The sequence below is a fragment of the Lissotriton vulgaris genome, chromosome 3_1 (assembly GCF_964263255.1).
Source record: "Lissotriton vulgaris chromosome 3_1, aLisVul1.2, whole genome shotgun sequence".
Lineage (NCBI taxonomy): Eukaryota > Metazoa > Chordata > Amphibia > Caudata > Salamandridae > Lissotriton > Lissotriton vulgaris.
In genome coordinates this window covers 334,318,449-334,338,555 of record NC_141689.1, presented here as the reverse complement: position 1 = coordinate 334,338,555, position 20,107 = coordinate 334,318,449, and the positions used below count along the sequence as shown (strand labels likewise).

The 20,107-nt window shown below is 46.7% G+C and overlaps 1 protein-coding gene across 1 annotated transcript in view; it reads left to right on the top strand.

Moving 5' to 3' along the window:
* Positions 1-20,107, top strand: part of SLC1A3 (solute carrier family 1 member 3) — a 146,262-nt gene that overhangs the window by 98,757 nt on the left and 27,398 nt on the right. Inside the window, exon 4 of the mRNA XM_086960542.1 lies at positions 17,091-17,295. Within this exon, the coding sequence (XP_086816668.1) occupies positions 17,091-17,295 (205 nt within the window). The remainder of the gene's footprint in view (positions 1-17,090; positions 17,296-20,107) is intronic.

The window sequence follows — 20,107 nt, the reverse complement described above, 5'->3', positions numbered from 1 at the left end:
GTGTCTGCCTGTGCCTCTCAGTGTCTGCCTGTGCCTCCGAGTATCTACCTGTGCCTCTCAGTATCTACCTGTGCCTTTCAGTGTCTCTCTGTGCCTCTCAGTGTCTACCTGTGCCTCGGTGTCTGCCTGTGCCTCCCAGTATCTACTTGTGCCTCCCAATGTCTCCCTGTGCCTCTCATTATCTACATGTACCTCTCAGTATCTAACTGTGCCTCTCAGTATCTCCCTGTGCCTTTCAGTATCTACCCGTGCCTCTCAGTATCTAACTGTGCCTCTCAGTGTCTCCCTGTGCCTCTCAGTATCTACCTGTGCCTCTCAGTATCTAACTGTGCCTCTCAGTATCTACCTGTGCTCCCAGTGTTTCCCTGTGCCTTTCAGTGTCTGCCTGTGCCTCAGTCTCTGCATGTGCTCCTCTGTGTCTATAAGTGTCGCCTGTTACCTACCTGTGCCTATCAGTATATACATGCACCTCTCAGTGTCTGCTTTTGCCTGTCAGAGTCTCCCTGTGCCTCTCAGTGTCTCCCTGTGCCTCTCAGTGTCCCCCTGTGCTTCTCAGTGTCTGTGTGTGCCTCTCAGTATTTACCTTTTACTCTCATTGTCTGCCTGTGCCTGTCAGAGACTCCCTGTGCCTCTCAGTGTCTCCCTGTGCCTCTCAGTATCTCCCTGTGCCTCTCAGTATCTCCCCATGCCTCTCACTATCTACCTTTGCCTCTCATTGTCTCCCTATGCTCCTCAGAGTCTCCCTGTACCTAGTGCTCGAAATAGAAAAATAAAAGTGCAGGTACTCTGTACCAGAGTACCTGCTTGTTTCTGAGACGTGCCGGTACTCTCCAATAAAAAGTATAGCATTTCTCTTGAGAAGTGCCGGCACTCTCCCTCTCAAAATAAAAAAGTGCTGGTGCTCCGTACCGGAAAGTACCGGCACTCCGTACCGGACATTACCTGCCCATTTAAAGCACTGCCTGCACCTCTCAGTATCTACCTCTTGTAATACAAATGAAGTCCTGGTGTAGATTAGGTAAGATGGTTTATTAAGTAGTTATGAAGAAGAGCCCCGCCAGGAGCAGCCTTCCTGCTGCTCAGCCCATACTCCAACTGACACTCACAGACATCCAACATTCCACTGCATCACCATGCACCAACATTCCACACCACACCACACTCACACTGGCTGAGCAGCAGGTATAACAGATCTCCCTTCTTTACAAGACACACAAATACCATTGCTACTGCCCCATGAATATCTCACAATTACACAACAAGAGGAAAGCAACATATTAGATGCAATCAATAAAAGATTGACAATCAAGCGAATAACAAATGGACAAATGGACCTGATAAAGAATGCATGGAAACAAATTAGATGTAATACATAAGGGACCATGCATGTAAAATCACTGAATAAAAGATAAAAACTGTAAAAACACTGAAGATAAAACATGTGCAACTTACACACATAAGAGCACTAAATCATAAAGGATACACCACTCCATCTCCCCTCTTTCAAAACAACGATAGACAACACCACACTCAACACCGCCTCACAACCCATACCATATACCAGATGCCACACAATACACCAGTTGGCCAGATCAGAATGAAACGCAGCCAAATGAAAAAACACACCAAAGCGGCACAGCAAAGAACATCCCAGAGGTGAAAAAATAAAAAAACGGGCAACATACACCCTCACAATGATCCCAACACTAACATCACCAATACAGAAAAACAACAGGTGACTTACACACACACAGGAATGGGTGAGATATGCATGTGCAGTCATCCCAACTACAACACCAAGAAATGAGTGACTTAGCCTCGCGCAGTCATCCCAAAAACGAACAACTCTATCAAAAACAGATGACTTAAAGTTCACACAGTCATCCCACACAAAACATCTCAAAGAAAAACGGGTGAATTAAACTTCGCGTAGAAATCCCACACAAAACATCTCAATGAAAAACAAGTGACTTAAACTTCGCGCAGTCATGCCGCAAAAAACATCTCAATCAAAACTGGGTGACTTAAACTTTGTGCAGTCTTCCCAACAACAAACACCTCTATAAAAAACGGGTGACTTAAACTTCACGCAGTCATTCCACATAAACATTTCAATGAAAAATGGGTGACTTAAACTTTGCTCAGGCATCCCAACAAGGAACACGTCTGGACTGGTGACTTTGTGCAGTCATCTCAACTACAACACCAGGAAAGGGGTGACTTGCAAATTTACACACCCACACCAGCAAGAAATGTGTGACTTTCCCCTAAACAGTCATCCTTAAAAAACAAACAAAGTATTTTAGGAGTATAAGTGAGAATTCCTCTGTTCTGAAAACTGCAGCATTTGCACTGCAGATATTTAATAATAATAAATGATAACAATACCAGCATTGGAGGAGGAGCTACGACAGCAAGCAAGATGGCTGCATAGTCTCCCGGCTCCGCTGACCTCCGTCTTACACTCCAAGATCCTGTCACTTATCCTGATTTCCTGCCCCGGATCCGTGTGTGTGAACTAATCTGCACTCCGATGGTGTGATCCCGGGGTTTTTCTGACTTTGTGGAGCTGAGTAACGTCGAGGACCGATTTGTGGCCTAACCCAGTCTGGAAGCCGGGGTCTCGAGTGCTGGCTTAGCCGGGTCTGAATTGAACAACAGCGGGCTGTTGAGGGCGGCAGGGTCCGGTCTCTGGAACTTTCAAAACATTTTTTGGATTGCTTTGCTACCATCTGCAGCCTGGTGTTGTGTTGGAGGTGAGGAGACGAGTGACGCACGGTGCTGTGTTGCAGGGGTCCCTGACCCGGAGGCCCGGCACTTGCATCACCGGCGCACTTTGGGTTGGAGTCTCGTCGCGCACTAATGCATGCTGACGGTTGGTCCCTCACGGCTCAGTCCTGCTCCGGCTGATCTTACCCCGGAGAAGGCGCCTCTCCGTGGGGATCATTATGCCTGAAGAAATATGGAACCGGGCGGAGCAGGCCCAAAGTGGCCCGTCATTGCGGGAGGTGCTGGCGGCCCTAGCGGCACTTCAGGCGACTGTGGCAGCTCAGACCTGCGGCCTGTTGTCGGCAGCAGATGGACTTAAAGGACTGAGACCGGATCCTGACTCGATGCCCGAGACCTGGCAGCCAGCTTGCATTTTGATCGACGCCCCAGTGGCGCAATTAGACCCGGTGCTGGAAGCTGTGCCTGCCCCTACAGAAGTGGATCTACTTGAATGGGCTGTGATCGGTGACTTAACTAATTTTTTGGAATCCCCGGTTTTGCAGCTGTCGGAACATTCAACTGCTGTCCCTATCCTGGAACCTTTTAATTGGTACTGTGAACTGTTTTGGATTGTGTTGAATCCCCTCCCCAGTCGGTATATCAAGATGGCGGATGTGATACTGCCTGGCTTCGGAGACAGGGAGGGACATCGTCGGTACCAGCTGCTTACTTGGGGGATCTACTGTTCTTTTTTCATCTATTGAACTATGTTCCGACCACTTCTGTGTATCTTTTGACATTCTGATGATGGGATTTTATTCGTCTGAGGGACTCGGCGAATTTGATCGATGGGGCCAAGGCTGAGACTGTTGTTTGGGTTGTTCATTGTGGTTTTATCGGTAACGGGACTGCTTCATTAGCTTAACGTAGTCCGGGGCAGGGTTGGTGGTTCCCCCCAGGATGTTTTTTCAGTTCGAACTATTCAGATGTGACAGTTTCGGGGGGACCCCTTTGTTAGGGCGGGGGGGAGAGACCGAGAGCACGTAGAAGATAGCCCTCCTCCATTTCCCCTCTTTGGGTGGGGTTTAATTTCTTTCTGTCTTTCTCTGGGTCTTTCTATATTTCGGGTCTCAGTTCTTGGGCGACAGGCACGCTGCTAGGGGGGTAGGCCGTAGTCATCTGCAGGGGTGCAGGGTGGGGGTTGGGGATGGGTGTTTTGTTTTTCGTTTTATTTCTATGGCCTTTTTTCTCCTCATCTTTCTTTGCCCTTCTCTTTTCTTCCTTTCCGGGTCAGTGTAATGGGTTAATTTTTATGGCCATCTCTGCTGTTTCATATGTTCCTCAATTCTCGCGATGTTTCAGTGCTACTGGGTGGACATTCAGCTGGCGCAAACAGTATTTGTACGCTTGCTTAATCCTGAATAGTATGTTTTAACGCCGCTGACTTACACGAAGATGATTTAACTGTGGACATATTGCTATTTCGCCCCCCCCCCCTTTTTTGCAACTTGAGATATTGTATGGCACCTGATCCTTCTATCTTATATTATAAAATGGAACCTTTTTATCCTGTTACCAACTTGATATGTTTTACAACCAGTAAGTATGGTGGACGTGGCGAATCTGCTCCCCGAGATGCTGAGTCTGGGTTTTGATTGTTTTATTGTGTTGCAACTGCTTAGCGGTCGGCCCTGGGGGTTGTAGGCCCGTGTTTGTACTTGGTATAAATATCAAATAAAGGTTTTCCCAAAAACAAACAAAAAAAAAAAAAACAATACCAGCATTTGTAAAGCACAAAGCTACCTCAGGCAAGGTGTCCTGGCGCTGGGGGCCGGCCCGTGAGGAGGATTGAGCGAGCTATTGCCCAGAGTCACATGGTACTGGGCTAACCTTCCACCAGCACCAGGGATCGAACCATGAGCCCCATGTTCCGGAGTCAGCCACTGTGGCCGCTGCACCACACCTCTTCACACCTCTTTGACACTGACACTGTGTAATTTATCACAGGAAACCTATGGATGTGACCATGACCAAAACCATGACAGCAGACTAGCAGACTAAGGTATGCCAAGTAACCTGGAATGGCATGTATGAAAAGTACCATAAACATTCTATGAACTCCTGGTGAGGGATCTCTCACTGAATACTATCAGTAAAACACCATTCTTTTCCTCTTCTAAGCCGACACATTTCTGAGATCCTCCCATCCAAGCAGACACGCAAAACACAAAGTTTCTTTTTTCCTTCCAAGGAGACGCGTTGCTGTGATCCACCGCATTACCACGCCTGCATCCCAGTTTTTTTCATTCCCTGCTTTCACCTGTAAAATACATCGAAGACGCACCTTCGGCTTTACTGCCGGCTGATAAGACGGCGGCACGCACATGTGAAGAGCGCTGGGTAGCTCCGGGCATGAATGTGCACCAAATGTTGCTGCGCCACGATCTTCCATGCATAAATCGGGTGACATCATTAACAGTCTTGTAGCACCTTAATGCACCACTATAGCTTGAGCACTGGATTTAAACCAAAAACACTGTACGCATCAAGGTAACAGATTATGACCTTTTCCTCTTTTATTTACACATGGCCATATGCAAATCAGTTTGACCCTGTCCGTCATGGGAACAGTCCAGCCCGAACTGCCAAGCCATGCCTTCCCTGGACCGGAAACACACTTCCTAGGACCGGTTTCTGGCATTCCAGCCGTCTTCAGCCAGGCTTGCTTGAATCCAGTGGCAAAGTGAGCAAGGGACTCATGCCTGAGCATACCCTGCCAACGTATGTTCTGCATTCTGTCCATCAATTGTTGTTTTTGCATTTGTCACCCCGAGTGGGATGGGTATGCTCAGACGTGAGTCCCATGCTCTCCACACCACTGGAGTCAAGCTATCCTGGCTGAAGACGGCTGATAGCCAGAAACCGGTCCTAGGATGCTTGATTCCGGTCCAGGAAAGAAATGGCTTGGCAGTTCGGGCTGGACTGTTCCCATGAGGCACAGGGTCGGCTGATTTGCATATGGCCATGTCTGAACTGGGTTGGTGTGGAGTGCAAAAAAACGATGGATTTAGGCCCAGATCTCTGTACTGGGCTGAATGTATGACATTGTTCTGCATTCTGCCCATCAATTGTTGTTTTTGCAATGGTCTCCACACCAACACTGGTATATATATCAAAGCACACCAAGTGCCTGGAAAGCGGCTGGATATAAACATCCCACAAACTTCTTAGTTTCTATTTTTTTTTTTTAATTGAGGCAGACATACACCCTGCCCATAGGCTATCTGATGTGTCTAGACACTGGTGGGGCTGCTGGGCTTACTGTACTTTCCTGCATTTTTAGTGTCCTTACATTTCCTTTAAAGTCTTTCTCTTCCTCTGGTTTCTTCATGTTACTAGTTCCATGTAATCTTGATTCTCAAAGTCCCTTCTTTCAATCAATTAAACGCACATAGGTTCTTGTTCATCAAATCATCACCAAAATGTTGTAATACAAATGAAGTTCAGGTGTAGATTAGATAAGATGGTTCATTAAGTAGTTATGATGAAGAGCCCCACAAGGAGCTTCCTTCCTTCTGCTCAGCCCATACTCCAACTGACACTCACAGACATCCAACATTCCACTGCATCACCATGCACCAACATTCCACACCACAATCACACTGGCTGAGCAACAGGTATAACACCACATTTGCCTCCCAGTGCCTCTCTGTGCCTCCCATTGTCTCCCTGTGCCTCTCAGTGTCTGCCTGTGCCTCTCATGGTCTGACTGTGTTTCTCAGAATCTACCTGTGCCTCTCAGTATTTACCTGTGCCTCACAGTGTCTTCTTGTGCCTCTCAGTATCTACCCGTGCCTCCTAGTGTCTGCCTGTGCCTCTCAGTGACTGCCTATGCCTCCCACTGTCTGTCTGTGCTCCTCTTTCTGTTTCAGTGTCGCCACTTATCTATCTGTGCCTCTCAGTGTCTGCCTGTGCCTCTCAGTGTCTGTCTGTACCAACCAGTGACTACCTGTGCTTCTCAGGTCTATCTAGGCCTCTCAGTATCGGTCTGGACTTTTCCCAGCTCTTTGTGCCGCCTGGTTGTTCCTGTGTTTTCCTAGCTTTGCCTCCATTTCCTTTGTTCAGACTTAGCTATCGGTAACCCTGAGCAGAAACCTCTACATGTACCAACTACGTTGGTGATTTACATACTCTATGTACATAGTGACAGTTGTGGTGTTTGGTTATGTATGATGAACACCCTGTTTAGCTCCCTAACTAAACATCCGGTAACGAAATGCAGTTAATTAGAATGTGAAATTGTGTCTTTGTTACATGCAGATTCGGGGCCTGAGGTTTTTACATTTTGATTTTTTATTTTTTACAGGGTTTACCCTTCTCATGTAGAAGTGAAAATATTTTCTAGCAAGTACGCAGAATATCATAATGCAATCATGCAGCTTAAAAAAGTAGTATTAGGCCAATGAAAGGAAAATACGTTCCTCTTGATCAGTAATTCTAAAATCGAGTTGCATTGAATGGAATGTTTAGATGCATATATGTATGCAAGTAAACTTTAGTAAGCAGGCTGTCTGCTTCTTAGTGCATTCACCTCATGCAGGGGATTCAAGGACCAGGCTGATTTTTTGGACATAAACTCTAGAAACAGGCACTTAACTGTCCCTCGTCTGTTTGCTCCTGGCACTAGATCCTTTTAAAGAACCAACAGTTATCAAGAGTAGGTGAAAGGTCTCTATTCTAGAAGAAGTGGAATCCCTGGCTGATTCTGCGAAGCTCCACTGAATTAAATGCACAACATTCAGCCTGTTCTGTACCAAGGCTCACAGCAGGCACAGGATCATTGGGTCAATTTGACTGATCAAAATGCCAACTAATCCTGTAGGCTTTTGGCCAGTCAGATTGGCCAAAGCTCCATGAGCCAGAGGACGTACAGAGTGTATGGACCAGTTACTCTGTCCTGTGACCAATTTGTGCATTCTAAATGTCACATTTTCAGATGGCCCCCTCTTAACAACTTGCGCCAATAAGTGAGATTTGCATACCCTTAGAAATGAAACCAAAAATGACAAAGTGCATTAGCATTTAAGACTGTGCCTCCTCTTCTCAGAAGAGGATGGTTGGAACTAGGCCCAACACCGCCATTTCATTTGAACAGATCTTTTCACATTTATAAAGCACTGAAATTCAAGGCATTCCCCTTGAGAAGACATCCCCAAGTAAATAGAATGTTCAGCATCATCCAGAAGAGTTAAGAACAGTTGCAACCCTGCCCCCTACCTAGAAATAAGGCCTGATACCACTAACACCTATGACTGAACATTACCACTGCCTGCAGCCCTCCCACCACAGCCGCCATCAGGATTTTCATGCAGCTACAGTTGCCACCAGGATGTGGAAGGAGAATGTTGGCATGATAGTGTAAGTGGGCTTTTGTCTCATTTTTAACTGGTAACCCTGCAGGACCAATTAAAACAACACCCTTGTCCCCCTGCTTCTGATTTCTGGGAGCCCATGATGTTCCCCTTTCCAGTGGGTTCTGGGAGTCCCTGATGTTCCCCTTTCCAGTGGGTTCTGGGAGTCCCTGATGTTCCCCACTCCAGTGGGTTCTGGGAGTCCCTGATGTTCCCTATTTAAGTGGGCTTGGCATACGAATAGACTAGAGGCAACATGGACACCAACTTCACTCTCAAGGAACATACTTTCAGAAAAACACAAAGACGGCCTGGGCCCAGCTCTCTCTTCTAAAGAAAGTCAAATTGTTTCTCCCAGAAAGCGATTTCACAACTGCCGTTAAAGCCCTCATACTTTTGCATCTGAATGGTCATAATGCACTACTCCTTGACTTCCCACAGCCCACACTGCCGCAGGCGTCTCTTCAGCATAGTACAAGGAACCCTGTCTAATTTGCTATATGTACAGAAATCAAGTGCAATAATTTAGCAGCATAGCCATTATACAATCATTAGCAGCATGTTCAAACCCTGCTCCTTTAAAATATAGAGTGGCTTTCAGATATCATCAGCGGTACTGAGAGTTAGCTAGACAGGAATTATATTTCTCATAGAGATATTTATACTCAGTAATGAGAGATTCGTGTATGATTTGAATATCGCTATCAACTTTTTTTATAGAGTGACATTCTGGTGCATCATTTGGGAGACTTTAAGGGGTTTTCACAGGCAGAAATGTACACATTCACAAAGACAGGCAGTACCAGCCGAGCGGTCTCCCACAAACTCCTGGGGTGATTGATGAGGGTCAAACATTGGGATGTCCTGTGATGTCCTATATTATGACTTATATGTGTTGCACTGTTTCTTCTGTGTGTAAAGAGTGTTGTGTGCTCCACTGTGCCATGTGTATGTGAAAGCACTTAGTGGTGATTTGTGGTGGCCTGTCCTTATGGTGAATATCTGATGTGTAAGGGTTGGATGTTACATCAACAACAGTTGATTGGTTAGCAGTATCTGGGACTGAGTAAAGATATTATCCTAGCTCCTGATGGGCATGTATACTCAAAGGCCACCCTGTAAAAAAGAATCATTTGGTATGTGCACCCATGGCTTCCATTAGTACAACACTGCCCCCCTGGCAGCTGCTACCTGATGCCAGCAGAGCAGTGCTGCCACACAACAGTTATGTTATGTTATGTTAGGGTTTTTTTGTAAAGCGCACGTACGCCAGTGGGCTTCATGGCGCTGTTGAAGGAAGGAACATAACATAACAAATCTACTGCAGATATGCTTGCTTATATGGAGTGGTGTGGCTCACTGGTTAGAGGCGGCAGACCCGTAAGCAGAGGACGGCCCGGGACCAGGGTTCGATTCCCGACGCGGCAGGGTCGTGGACCAGGGTCAGCGGGCTCGATAATTCTCGCCTCGGTGCCTACTCCAGTCAGGGACCACACTCGGCAACTCTGGGCATTAGCTTGCCTCATCTTCACAACGGCCCCCCCCAGACCGCCGGGGATGCTTGGTCGCACCTTAGAGATACCCATTAGGGACCATCTCTCAGGGTGAGCCAGGACGGGTTCCCCAGCGGTCGAAGCGCGGAGATACTCCGCCGGGAGTCGATTCTAGCGCTATATAAACCCACAATTAAATTAAATATATTGCCAGGTCTTAAGAGAGAGCCTGAAAGTCAAAAGATCCGGACTTTGCCTGAGAGTCAGTGGAAGAGAGTTCCACAAAACAGCAGCTAGGTGGTGAAAACAGCTGCCACCCTGGCGTTTCCTGTTGTAAGAAGGAACAATCAAGAGGTCTTTATTGGAGGAGCGAAGATTCAAAGTGGGCTTGTATCTGGTGACCAGCTGAGTGATGAACTGTGGCCCTGTCTCCTGTAAGCTCCTGAATATAATGCAGCTGGTCTTAAACATTATTCTTTGGGGGACAGGCAGCCAGTGTAGTTGTTCAAGGCCTGGCCTGATGGATTGCCACTTAGGCTGTTTAAGAAGCAGCCTAGCTGCCTGATTCTGCACTAACTGCAGTCGTTTAAGGAGACAGAGAGGAAGGCCCAGATAGATGCTGTTGGAAAAGTCCAGCCTAGAGAGAGCCAAGTCGATGGTGACTTGAATAACAGCTGAAAAAGTTAAGAACTGCGCTATTTTTTTAATCTTTCTTATCTGACAGAAGCTGGAAGAGACGACCGCGCCAACTTGGCCCCTCAGTGATAGGTCCGAGGTCAAAATGACTCCGAGACTTTTCACCGAAGAGGCGATGGGTGGCGGAGGTCCAAGACTAATAGGCCAAAAATGTGGGCCCCAACTGATACTACTGGTCCGGGGACAATTAGCTCGGTTTTCCCCGGGTTGAGCTTAAGATGGTTAAGGCTCATCCAGCGTTGTATCAGTTGCATTGTTGCTTGGAATTCGATGACAGAATCGGGTGCCTTCAGGGGAAAGATAAGCTGCAAGTCATCAGCGTAGTTGTAAACTGTAACTTTAAATTGCTTTAGGAGATGCAGAAGGGGGCGCATGTAAAGATTAAAAAGCAAAGGGGAAAGTGAGGACCCCTGTGGGACCCCGCATGTGGAAACAGTTCTAGAGGCGGTAAAAGGGCCCAGTCTAACCGACTGAGTGCGGTCCGAGATGAAAGAGGTTATCCACTCAAGAGCTGTGCCCCTAAGGCCGGCCTGCTCGACACGGTTGATTAAGATGGAAAAATCAACCGTGTCGAACGCGGCCGACAAGTCAAGTTAGACCAGGGCCTGGTGGATGCCCTTGTCTGCATTAGATCTTAAAGCATTTTGGACGGCTAGGATGACCGTTTCCGTTGAATGACAGGGACGTAAACCTGCTTGGTTGGGTTCAAGATAGCCGCTGTCCTCTATAAATTTAGAGAGACAGGTAGAGGTATATGCCTCCAGTAATTTTGACAAGTATGGGAGCAAGGAAATAGGCCTATAGTTGACCAGGACTTGTGGGTCTGCACCCGGCTTCTTCAGCAGAGGGATGAGTAGAGCCTGTTTAAATCGAGATGGTAACCTGCCGCTGATAAGAGAAGAATTTAGTGTGGGAAGAATACTCTGAGGTATGGCTAGGCCTATGTCCTTATATATGTGTGGGGGGCAAACATCATCAGGAGAACCTGACTTAACTCGGTTAAAGAGTTCGGACAGCATTTTAGCGTCAATCGGTGGAAAAGCCTCGAGCGTAGAAGGGTTAAAAAAGGAATCATCCAAAGGAAGTGGGACTGGAGAGTTGATTATGCATTGTTTTATGTCCAAAATTTTATTGATAAAGAAAGAATTTAAAGAGTCTCACCATGCTTGGGTAGGGATCACCGGGGGGACCGTTCTGTCGCTGTCGCAGAGCTCATTCACCATCTTAAAGATGTTTTAGGATTTATTTTGTGAGTGTGTGATGAGCTCAGAAAAGTAAGTTGTTTTCAGTGCCAGGATGGATTTCTGGTAGACCTTGCGAGCAGCACAGTAGGTCACCCTATCCTGTTGGGAATAGTTGGTCCTCCAGGTCCTTTCTTTCTTACGGACTTCTAATTTTTGCGCCTGAAGTTGTGGGGTAAACCATCTGTGAGTATTACTAGCGCGAGACCGAGGGGGCTTGACCCAGGGGGCATGGATGTCTGCAGCCCCTGTGATCCAATGTGAGATAGATTCCTCCATGGCATCCGGATGTTCTGAAACCGGAGGTAAAGTTGCAAGTAACGAGGCTTTTCCATTTTCTTATTTTCCCCATTTTCGGAGGCTTCTGGACCTTATTACTACTGACCGTCAAGGCAAACTGTATTAGGTGGTGATCCGACCAGATACAAGGCTCCACAACCAGATTAGATAGAGTAAGGTTGTAGGACCAGATCTGGTCGAGGCTATGGCCTTCACGGTGAGTGGGGGAGTGGATATGCTGCTGTAGATTAAGGTCAACAAGAAGATCTTTTAATTCCCCTGCCTGAGCATCCAAGTCCATAGCGTCAAACCAAAGATTAAAATCCCCTACTAGAAGGGTTTTGGAATAGGTAGTTACTAATGGGGCAAGTTGTTCCGCTAAGGCGGAGACAAACGTGTGCATGGAAGAGGGGGGACGGTAAATCAGAACAGTAAGGATGGCTCCGCAGTCCGTATCAATTTTAAAGACAATGTTTTCAACGCCAGGTAGGATAAGTGAAGGCAGCAACAGAGGTGTAAAAGATTTTTTTAAAATAACTGCGACTCCGCCGCCTTTTTTTCCTGGCGGACGGTTGACTGAGTGAATGTGATAGTCGCCGGGGGAGTGTGGCCAGGATGTCAGGAAGAGAGTCCTGGGTTAGCCAGGTTTCTGCCAGTAATAATAGATCGGGTTTTTGTTCTGTCAGTAATAAAAATAGATCTATTTGGTGTTGTACCATTGAACGTGTGTTTAAAAACAAGCAGTGAAGGGTTTTTTCGATAGTGGTAGTCACAATATGATGAACTTGTGGGGCAGTATCCGGGAGTGGCACAAGGTCCACAGGAGTACACTTAGCAATGCCATAAGAAATAGTACGTTTAAGCACATGTGCAGCTATGGTGGGGCATTGATGGTCAAGAGGTCTTAGGGCCATAAGTTGTAGGCCTGAGTAAGAGTATTTTTGGGCATGGTGACTGGCCCCTGGCTCCGGACGCTCGCGGACGAGCGCAGACGAGCTTACCTTATGCGCACCTTCGGCGCGCCATCGTCGCGCCCGCTGCGCTCTCGGAAGCACTTGGCCTAATAAGCACTGCCTCTGTGGGGAGACTAGACCGCTAATTCCGGTCTATCCACTCCCAAGATGGCGCCTCCCCTCCACGCTAACGGCACCTGCCGCGATGGTAGGGCGAGGTTACAGGTAATGTGAAGCGGTAATTGCAATTAGTATAAGTGCAAAATGAGGAATAAGTAAAAACTAGTAGTACACTTTAAAATATTACAAATGCGCAGCCAACATTGCAATCATGCCAGCGCCGATATAAAGTGCAGGATAATAAGCACAATATCAACAGAGTGATTTTAAATCCAGCGTTCCGACCAACAGACCCCAGGCACTGCTACTACCTGGAAACAGTACAGAGAAAGGAAAGGATGCATTTAAAAAACTTGACATTGCTTTCCCCCTCGCCCAGGCAGGGATACACTGGATGTATCAGTGGTGTTGTCTGAGTGAGAGTCAAGTCAAGTCAAGTTAAGAGATTTATATAGCGCGCTACATACCCATAGGGTCTCAAGGCGCTTGGAGAAGGGTGGGGAATTACTTGTCGAATATGCAAGTTTTAAGTTGCTTTCTGAATTCTAGGTGGTTCTGAGTAAGGCGAAGATGAGTGGGAAGTAAGTTCCAGGTTTTAGCTGCCAGGTACGAGAAGGATCTACCTCCCATGGTGGTTTTGTTAATGTGAGGTACAGTGGCAAGGGCTTGGTTGGAGGATCGTAGCTGGCGGGAGGGGGTGTAGAAGGACAGACGTGAGTTGAGGCATTCGGGTCCAAGTTCGTAAAGTGCTTTGTGTGCGTGGGTTAGGAGGCGGAAAGTAATCCTCTTATTTACGGGGAGCCAGTGGAGGTTTTTCAGGTGGCCAGAGATGTGTTCTTTTCGCGGGATGTCTAGTATGAGCCTGGCTGAAGCGTTCTGGATGCATTGGAGTTTTTTCTGGAGTATTGCGGTGGTACCGGCATATAGGGTGTTTCCGTAGTCCAGGCGGCTCGTGACCAGTGCGTGGGTGACCGTTTTTCTAGTTTCGGTGGGGATCCAGCGGAAGATTTTTTTGAGCATGCGAAGAATGTTGAAGCAAGATGATGAAATGGCGTTGACTTGTCTGGTCATCGATAGTGAGGAGTCCAGGATGACGCCCAGGTTCCGTGCGTGGTCCGTCGGGATGGGTGCTTTTCCAAGGGCCTCTGGCCACCGAGAGTCATCCCAGGCGGAGGGGGAGGAGCCTAAGATGAGGACTTCTGTTTTGTCTGAGTTCAGTTTCAGACGGCTGTGCTTCATCCACTCGGCTACTTCTTTCATTCCTTCGTGTAAGTTGGTTTTGGCGGTGTTAGGGTCTTTGGTGAGTGAGAAGATCAGTTGAGTGTCATCAGCGTAGGAGATGATGTTTAGGTTGTGTTGGCGAACGATGGCCGCAAGGGGGCTCATGTATACGTTGAAGAGGGTGGGGCTGAGTGACGATCCTTGTGGCACGCCGCAGATGACTTCAGTGGCCTCTGATTTGAATGGTGGGAGGCGGACTTTCTGGGTTCTTCCGGTGAGGAACGAGGTGATCCATTCCAGTGCTTTTCCTTGGATTCCGACGTTTCTGAGGCGCTGTAAGAGGGTGCTATGACAGACTGTGTCGAAGGCAGCGGAGAGGTCGAGGAGGATGAGGGCGACCTTATCTCCATTGTCCAGTAGAGTTCTGATGTCGTCTGTTGCTGCGATGAGGGCGGTTTCAGTGCTGTGTTTGGCTCGGAAGCCGGACTGTGAGGAGTCGAGGGATTTGTTGGTTTCGAGGAAGGTGGCGAGCTGGTTGTTGACAGCTTTCTCGATGACTTTGGCCGGGAATGGGAGAAGCGAGATGGGGCGGTAGTTTTTGAGTTCGGTGGGGTCAGCTGTGAGTTTTTTCAGAAGGGCGCTGAGTTCTGCGTGTTTCCAGCTTTCCGGGAAGGTGGCGGAGTTGAGGGAGCAGTTGATGACATCACGGAGGTGTGGTGCTATGATGGAGTCTGCTTTGTTGAAGATGTGGTGAGGGCATGGGTCAGTTGGGGATCCTGAGTGGATGGAGTTCATCAGGCGGATGGTGTCCTCAGTGGAGATTGGGTTCCAGTCATTAAGGATGTTCAAGGGGGGTGAAGGTCCTGCAGAAGGATGGGTGGGTGGGTCTCCGGGTCGGTTGTCGAAGCTGTTGTGGATGTCTGTGATTTTGTTGTGGAAGAATGAAGCTAGGGAGTCACAGAGGGTTTGAGAGGGGGTGATGTCGTTGTAGTTGGCTGATGGGTTGGTAAATTCTTTGACGATGTTGAATAATTCCTTGCTGTTGTGGGCGTTGTTATCTAGTCGGTCTTTGAATGCGGCTTTCTTGGCAGATCGGATTAGTTGGTGGTGTATGCGGGTGGCGTTTTTGAAGGCGTCTCTGGTGTTGGTGTTTGGGTTTTTTTCCAGGCCTTCTCGAGGGAGCGGCAGAGTTTCTTGGATTTCTTAAGATCATCGTTGAACCAGGAGGCGTTTTTGCTGCCAAGTTTGATTTGACGTTTTTTCAGCGGTGCTAGGATGTTGGCGCTGTTGGATAGCCATTGGGTGAGGTTAATGGCTGCTTGGTCGGGGTTTGAGGAGTGGGTGGGGGGGGGGGTTAGAAGAAGCGATGAGGAGATCTGGTTGATGGTGATTTTGTTCCAGTTTCTTCGCAGAGTGGGTTGAGGGTGGTTGTGGATTGTGGTCTTATTGTAGATAAAGTGAACGCAGCTGTGGTCCATCCAATGAAGAGCTGTGGTGTGACTGAATGAGACATGTTTGCTGGAGGTGAAGATAGGGTCGAGTGTGTGACCTGCAATGTGGGTGGGCGTAGTGACAAGTTGTTTGAGTCCGAGGTTGGCGAGATTGTCCAGAAGAGTGGTGGCGCTGCTGTCATTGCTCTTTTCCAGGTGAAAGTTGAGGTCTCCCAATAGGATGTATTCCTCCGAGGGGAGGGCGTGTGGGGTGATAAAGTCGGTGATGTCGTCACTGAATTGTGCACGGGGTCCTGGAGGCCGGTAGAGGAGGGTGCCTCTGATTGTGGTCTTGGGGTCGGTGTGGATCTGGAAGTGAAGGTGTTCGGCGCTGGCAAGGTGGACGTCTGAGCTTGTTGAGATGCGGATGGAGTTCTTATGAACGATGGCGATGCCTCCTCCTGTTTGGTCGGTGCGGTCCTTACAGATGATATTCCTCCTCACCCTCAGTGGCATAGGATGTGAACATCCTAGTTTTAATGTGGCTGACCTTTATCTGCTGAAGTGTGAATTTGTAGTTACTGTAGCTTATTCATTTGAAACAACAGAAAACGTTGGCTTTATTTTGAACTTTGAGAACATTTTGAGCTTTGGCATTCATTTTGATGGTGACACTTCATGTGCTATCGTACAATCAACGGTTGTGTTTCCTTTGATATAGCTTTTGATGAAGCGGGCCAAAGGGAATATTATGTCAATTTCCATACCGTAGCATTTTTGATGAAATGACACCAGAACATGATGCTTATTGCATTCTTTTAGACACCAATGTAGCCCAACCAATGTCCCCAATGGATAATTTCACTGAAAATAAAATCAAATCAAATACATTCTGACGAAGGGGGTTCAAGAGGTGCAAGTCACTGCTATCACTACTCTGAGTAGGAAATGAGCCATGGGTTTCATAGATAGATTGCTTTCAAACCTCCCACACTTACCTTCCAAGTAAGGAACCTTCAGTAGATAGTTCTCAAGCCACTAAATTAATTTCAGAGTTTTAGCGATTGACTATCCAGAACTTGCCCACATGTAGCTTTAATTGACCCTGACATCTGGTGTGTATCAGTCTAGAGGCAACACTAGTCACACAGACACTCATATAAAGCTGGGTGTTGTTTTGGTATTGGCGAGATATGATGTTGTTGCTTCTGATCGCTAAGGGGTTTCATGGACTGGGTGAAAAGGACTCCCCACCCCATATTGTGAAATAAGAAAAGGTGCAGTTAGCTTCCTCTTCATGTGTATGGAACAGTCAATGTAAATTTAGCTCCACATTAGAACTATGGAACGATTGAGTGAGTTTTAGAAACTGCATTGAGCTCACAGCCGGTTTATTCGTACCTTTGGTTTCTCTAGAACCATCAACCCTCCTCGATTAGCTACAATGTCTCTTTGAGTCGACAGTGATTCTATATGAGCAATTTGGTGGAACCTGTCTATATTCTACCATTAAAGTTGTTCACTCTTTATTTTCCAGGAATGGCTGCTCTTGACAGCAAAGCCTCAGGCAAAATGGGTCTCCGAGCTGTCGTATACTACATGACGACCACAATCATCGCCGTGTTCATTGGGATAGTTATCGTGATCATTGTTCACCCGGGGAAAGGTACAAAGGAAAACATGCACAGAGAAGGCAAAATCGAACCAGTAACAGCTGCTGATGCTTTCCTCGATTTAATCAGGTATGTCACACCCACACATATGTATTATGCAGCAACCATGGCAATGCAATATGGTCATGTGTGCTCATTTCACAATTATCACAAGGTTTAAGTTATTCGATCACCACGTACAATGTAAGCCGCATAAAGGACTAGTAAACCTGACATCCTACCAGCTTTCTGTGGACTAGCTTCGGGCTGGAATTTAATTGAAACACGTATGATCTAAAGAAAACATCTGTAAACTTTAGAGTCTAAAGCAGCATCAGGGTGTTTACTCCTTTTTCATGAAACATCTGAAGAGATCAGGCAAACTAACTATACTACAGCTCAACTTCCAAAGCCCTCTTCACTTTACCAGATGAGAGCAGATTCCCTCTCCTTTCCAGAGTTTGCTCTGACTCCCTCAGTTATGAACTTCTTGCTGGGATCCTTTCCTTTCAGTTAAAATCATAGTCTCTATTACAGTGTCCTGGGTGGGATCATCTTCAATGAAACTAAGGTAGACTATTATTGTGAGTCAAGCATTAGTCTTTTAATTGCTTCCTGTACATTTTGATCAAAAAGATCGATTTGTCTCATTTATTGCAGCTTCATAAAGATAATTTAGGAATCCAGCATGTCAGAGCGCTTTCCATAGTAATACATTCTGTTCGGGAGAACAGTTATATCCAGGTACAATCGAATTATGCATTAAGGGAGGATCAAATAGTACAGCATAGTTGACTAAATTATTTGGCAGGAAGGGGCAAATTATGCAGTGCACTGTGGCACAATTTGTGGCACTTTTCGTTATTTTGTCAATTTGTACACATGATAACACTACCTAGCAAAGTATTCTCCTCATTAGTATCAGTTGAGCACCTAAATAGCGCAATTAGCAACTGAAATAAGACCAGTTAACATTTCCAAATGACCTTGCATTAAGCGGCAACACATATGGCACCATTTTAGTAACTTTTGATCTGTTTGAGCTACAAAGTTTTTTGTTAAATATGCACATTGTACAGTAGGTCATGTATTATGTGGCAAGTGCGGCAACTCGATAATTATACAGAAAACACCATGCCTATACAATTAATATGTCCCTTTTCATGCCCCTCAAGGAGGTTCTTACAATGTTTTAAATATGTAATCTATGCCTGTACGATCCTAATCCTAGTGTGTTTTTGATTTTTGTGTGACTGCCATCTATTGTTTTATTTTACTTTTTCATCTATCTCATTTGTATCTGTAATGTGTAAGTATGTACATTTCCTCATGTAATGTACTTGGTTCTACTGTGAAGCGCTCTACCACCTTTGGGTAAAATCTGCGCTATATAAAATTGCATTAACATTTTTTTTTTTTAAATTGCATAGATTCAATGGCCCTCGTTATAATGTACTGTTATGCATACTCCCATCAAATATAACAGAAAAGATTTGTAAGTGTCCATAACCAAAAACATACTGTATTTGCACAAATATTAGTAAAACTAAAGCAATGATGTGATTCAAATGTCATAAGGTTACACAGAGTAATAGTTTAGCACATTGGAGGAGATACTTGTCCAAAACTGTAAAAATTAAGCAATATGGACAAAAATAGTAGCAGAGACTATAATTAACAGTATTAATGTTACAGGCATTACCCGACTCTGGGTATCTTTCCCATACCTGCCAACTTAAAAACTAATTTAACCGTGTTAGAATGGGGAGGGGCCTTGGAGGGGCGTGGCCTCGTGCCGAGAGCTATCTAAGAGGAACTCTGCCCCTCACCAAGTCCCCCACCCCCTTCCAAAAACCCCGAAGCAAAGGGTCATCGAACCAGTCGCCAATGTCCTGGGGTGTTTTCATCCTTTTTTGGACATCGGCTGCTTACAGCCTCGGAAAACAGGCTGGAAATCCACTGTTTACATTGGTTTTCAGTTCGTTTTCTCTGCCACCGTGTGATATTGCCTCCTCCCGGGGCGACAGTGTGAAGGGAGCAGAAATCTTAGAACCGTGTGAGTTGGCAGGTAAGCTTTCATCGGTGGAGGTGCTCTCTTTTAAATGTTTTGTATGATGATAGTGTTCTAATAGCTGATGGAGTGTCGTTCCACACTCTTGGTCTATGTCCTGAGAAATATTCTTTGGTCCTCTTTCACATTGGAGCTTCGAAGAGAAGCCAGTCCGCGCTCAGGGGGTGCCGTGGACATCCAGCAATGATCCGTTTCTAAGCAAGATAGTTTGGTAGTCCTGCTATTAAGTTCGGTGTTATGTTATGTTATGTTATGTTAGAACTGTATTTCTTGAGCGCACGGCTACCCAGAGCGGGTGTCCCGGCGCTTTGACAGAGAGTCCTGAACACAACCAGGAAAAACCCCAGAGGCAGAAACACTGTAGGCCCACTGGTTAGGTGGAGAATAGGAGCGTCTTGAGCTCCTTTCTAAAGGCCAGAAGATTATTAGCCTTGCGGAGTGGTAGAGGGAGCTCATTCCACAGCCTAGCCGCCATAAACTGGAAAGACCGGCCTCCCATCCGTACGCGTTTGATCACTGGTATCTCCACTTTGGCCAGATCGGCAGATCTCAAACTCCTCCGGGGAACGTAGCGAACAATCCGCTTCCTGAGGTAAGCTGGGCCAATGCAGTGGAGGGCTTTAAACGCCAACGTTAGGACCTTGAAACTTATTCTGCTGGGGATAGGCAGCCAATGCAGCCTGCCGCGCAGTAGAGAGGCACTGGCTCTCCGTGGGAGGCCAAAGATGGCTCTGGCCGCCGAGTTTTGGACAACTTGCAATCTGGATACCAGATATTTAGGCAGACCAGCGAAAAGTGCGTTAGCGTAATCTAAACGCGAACCCACGAGTG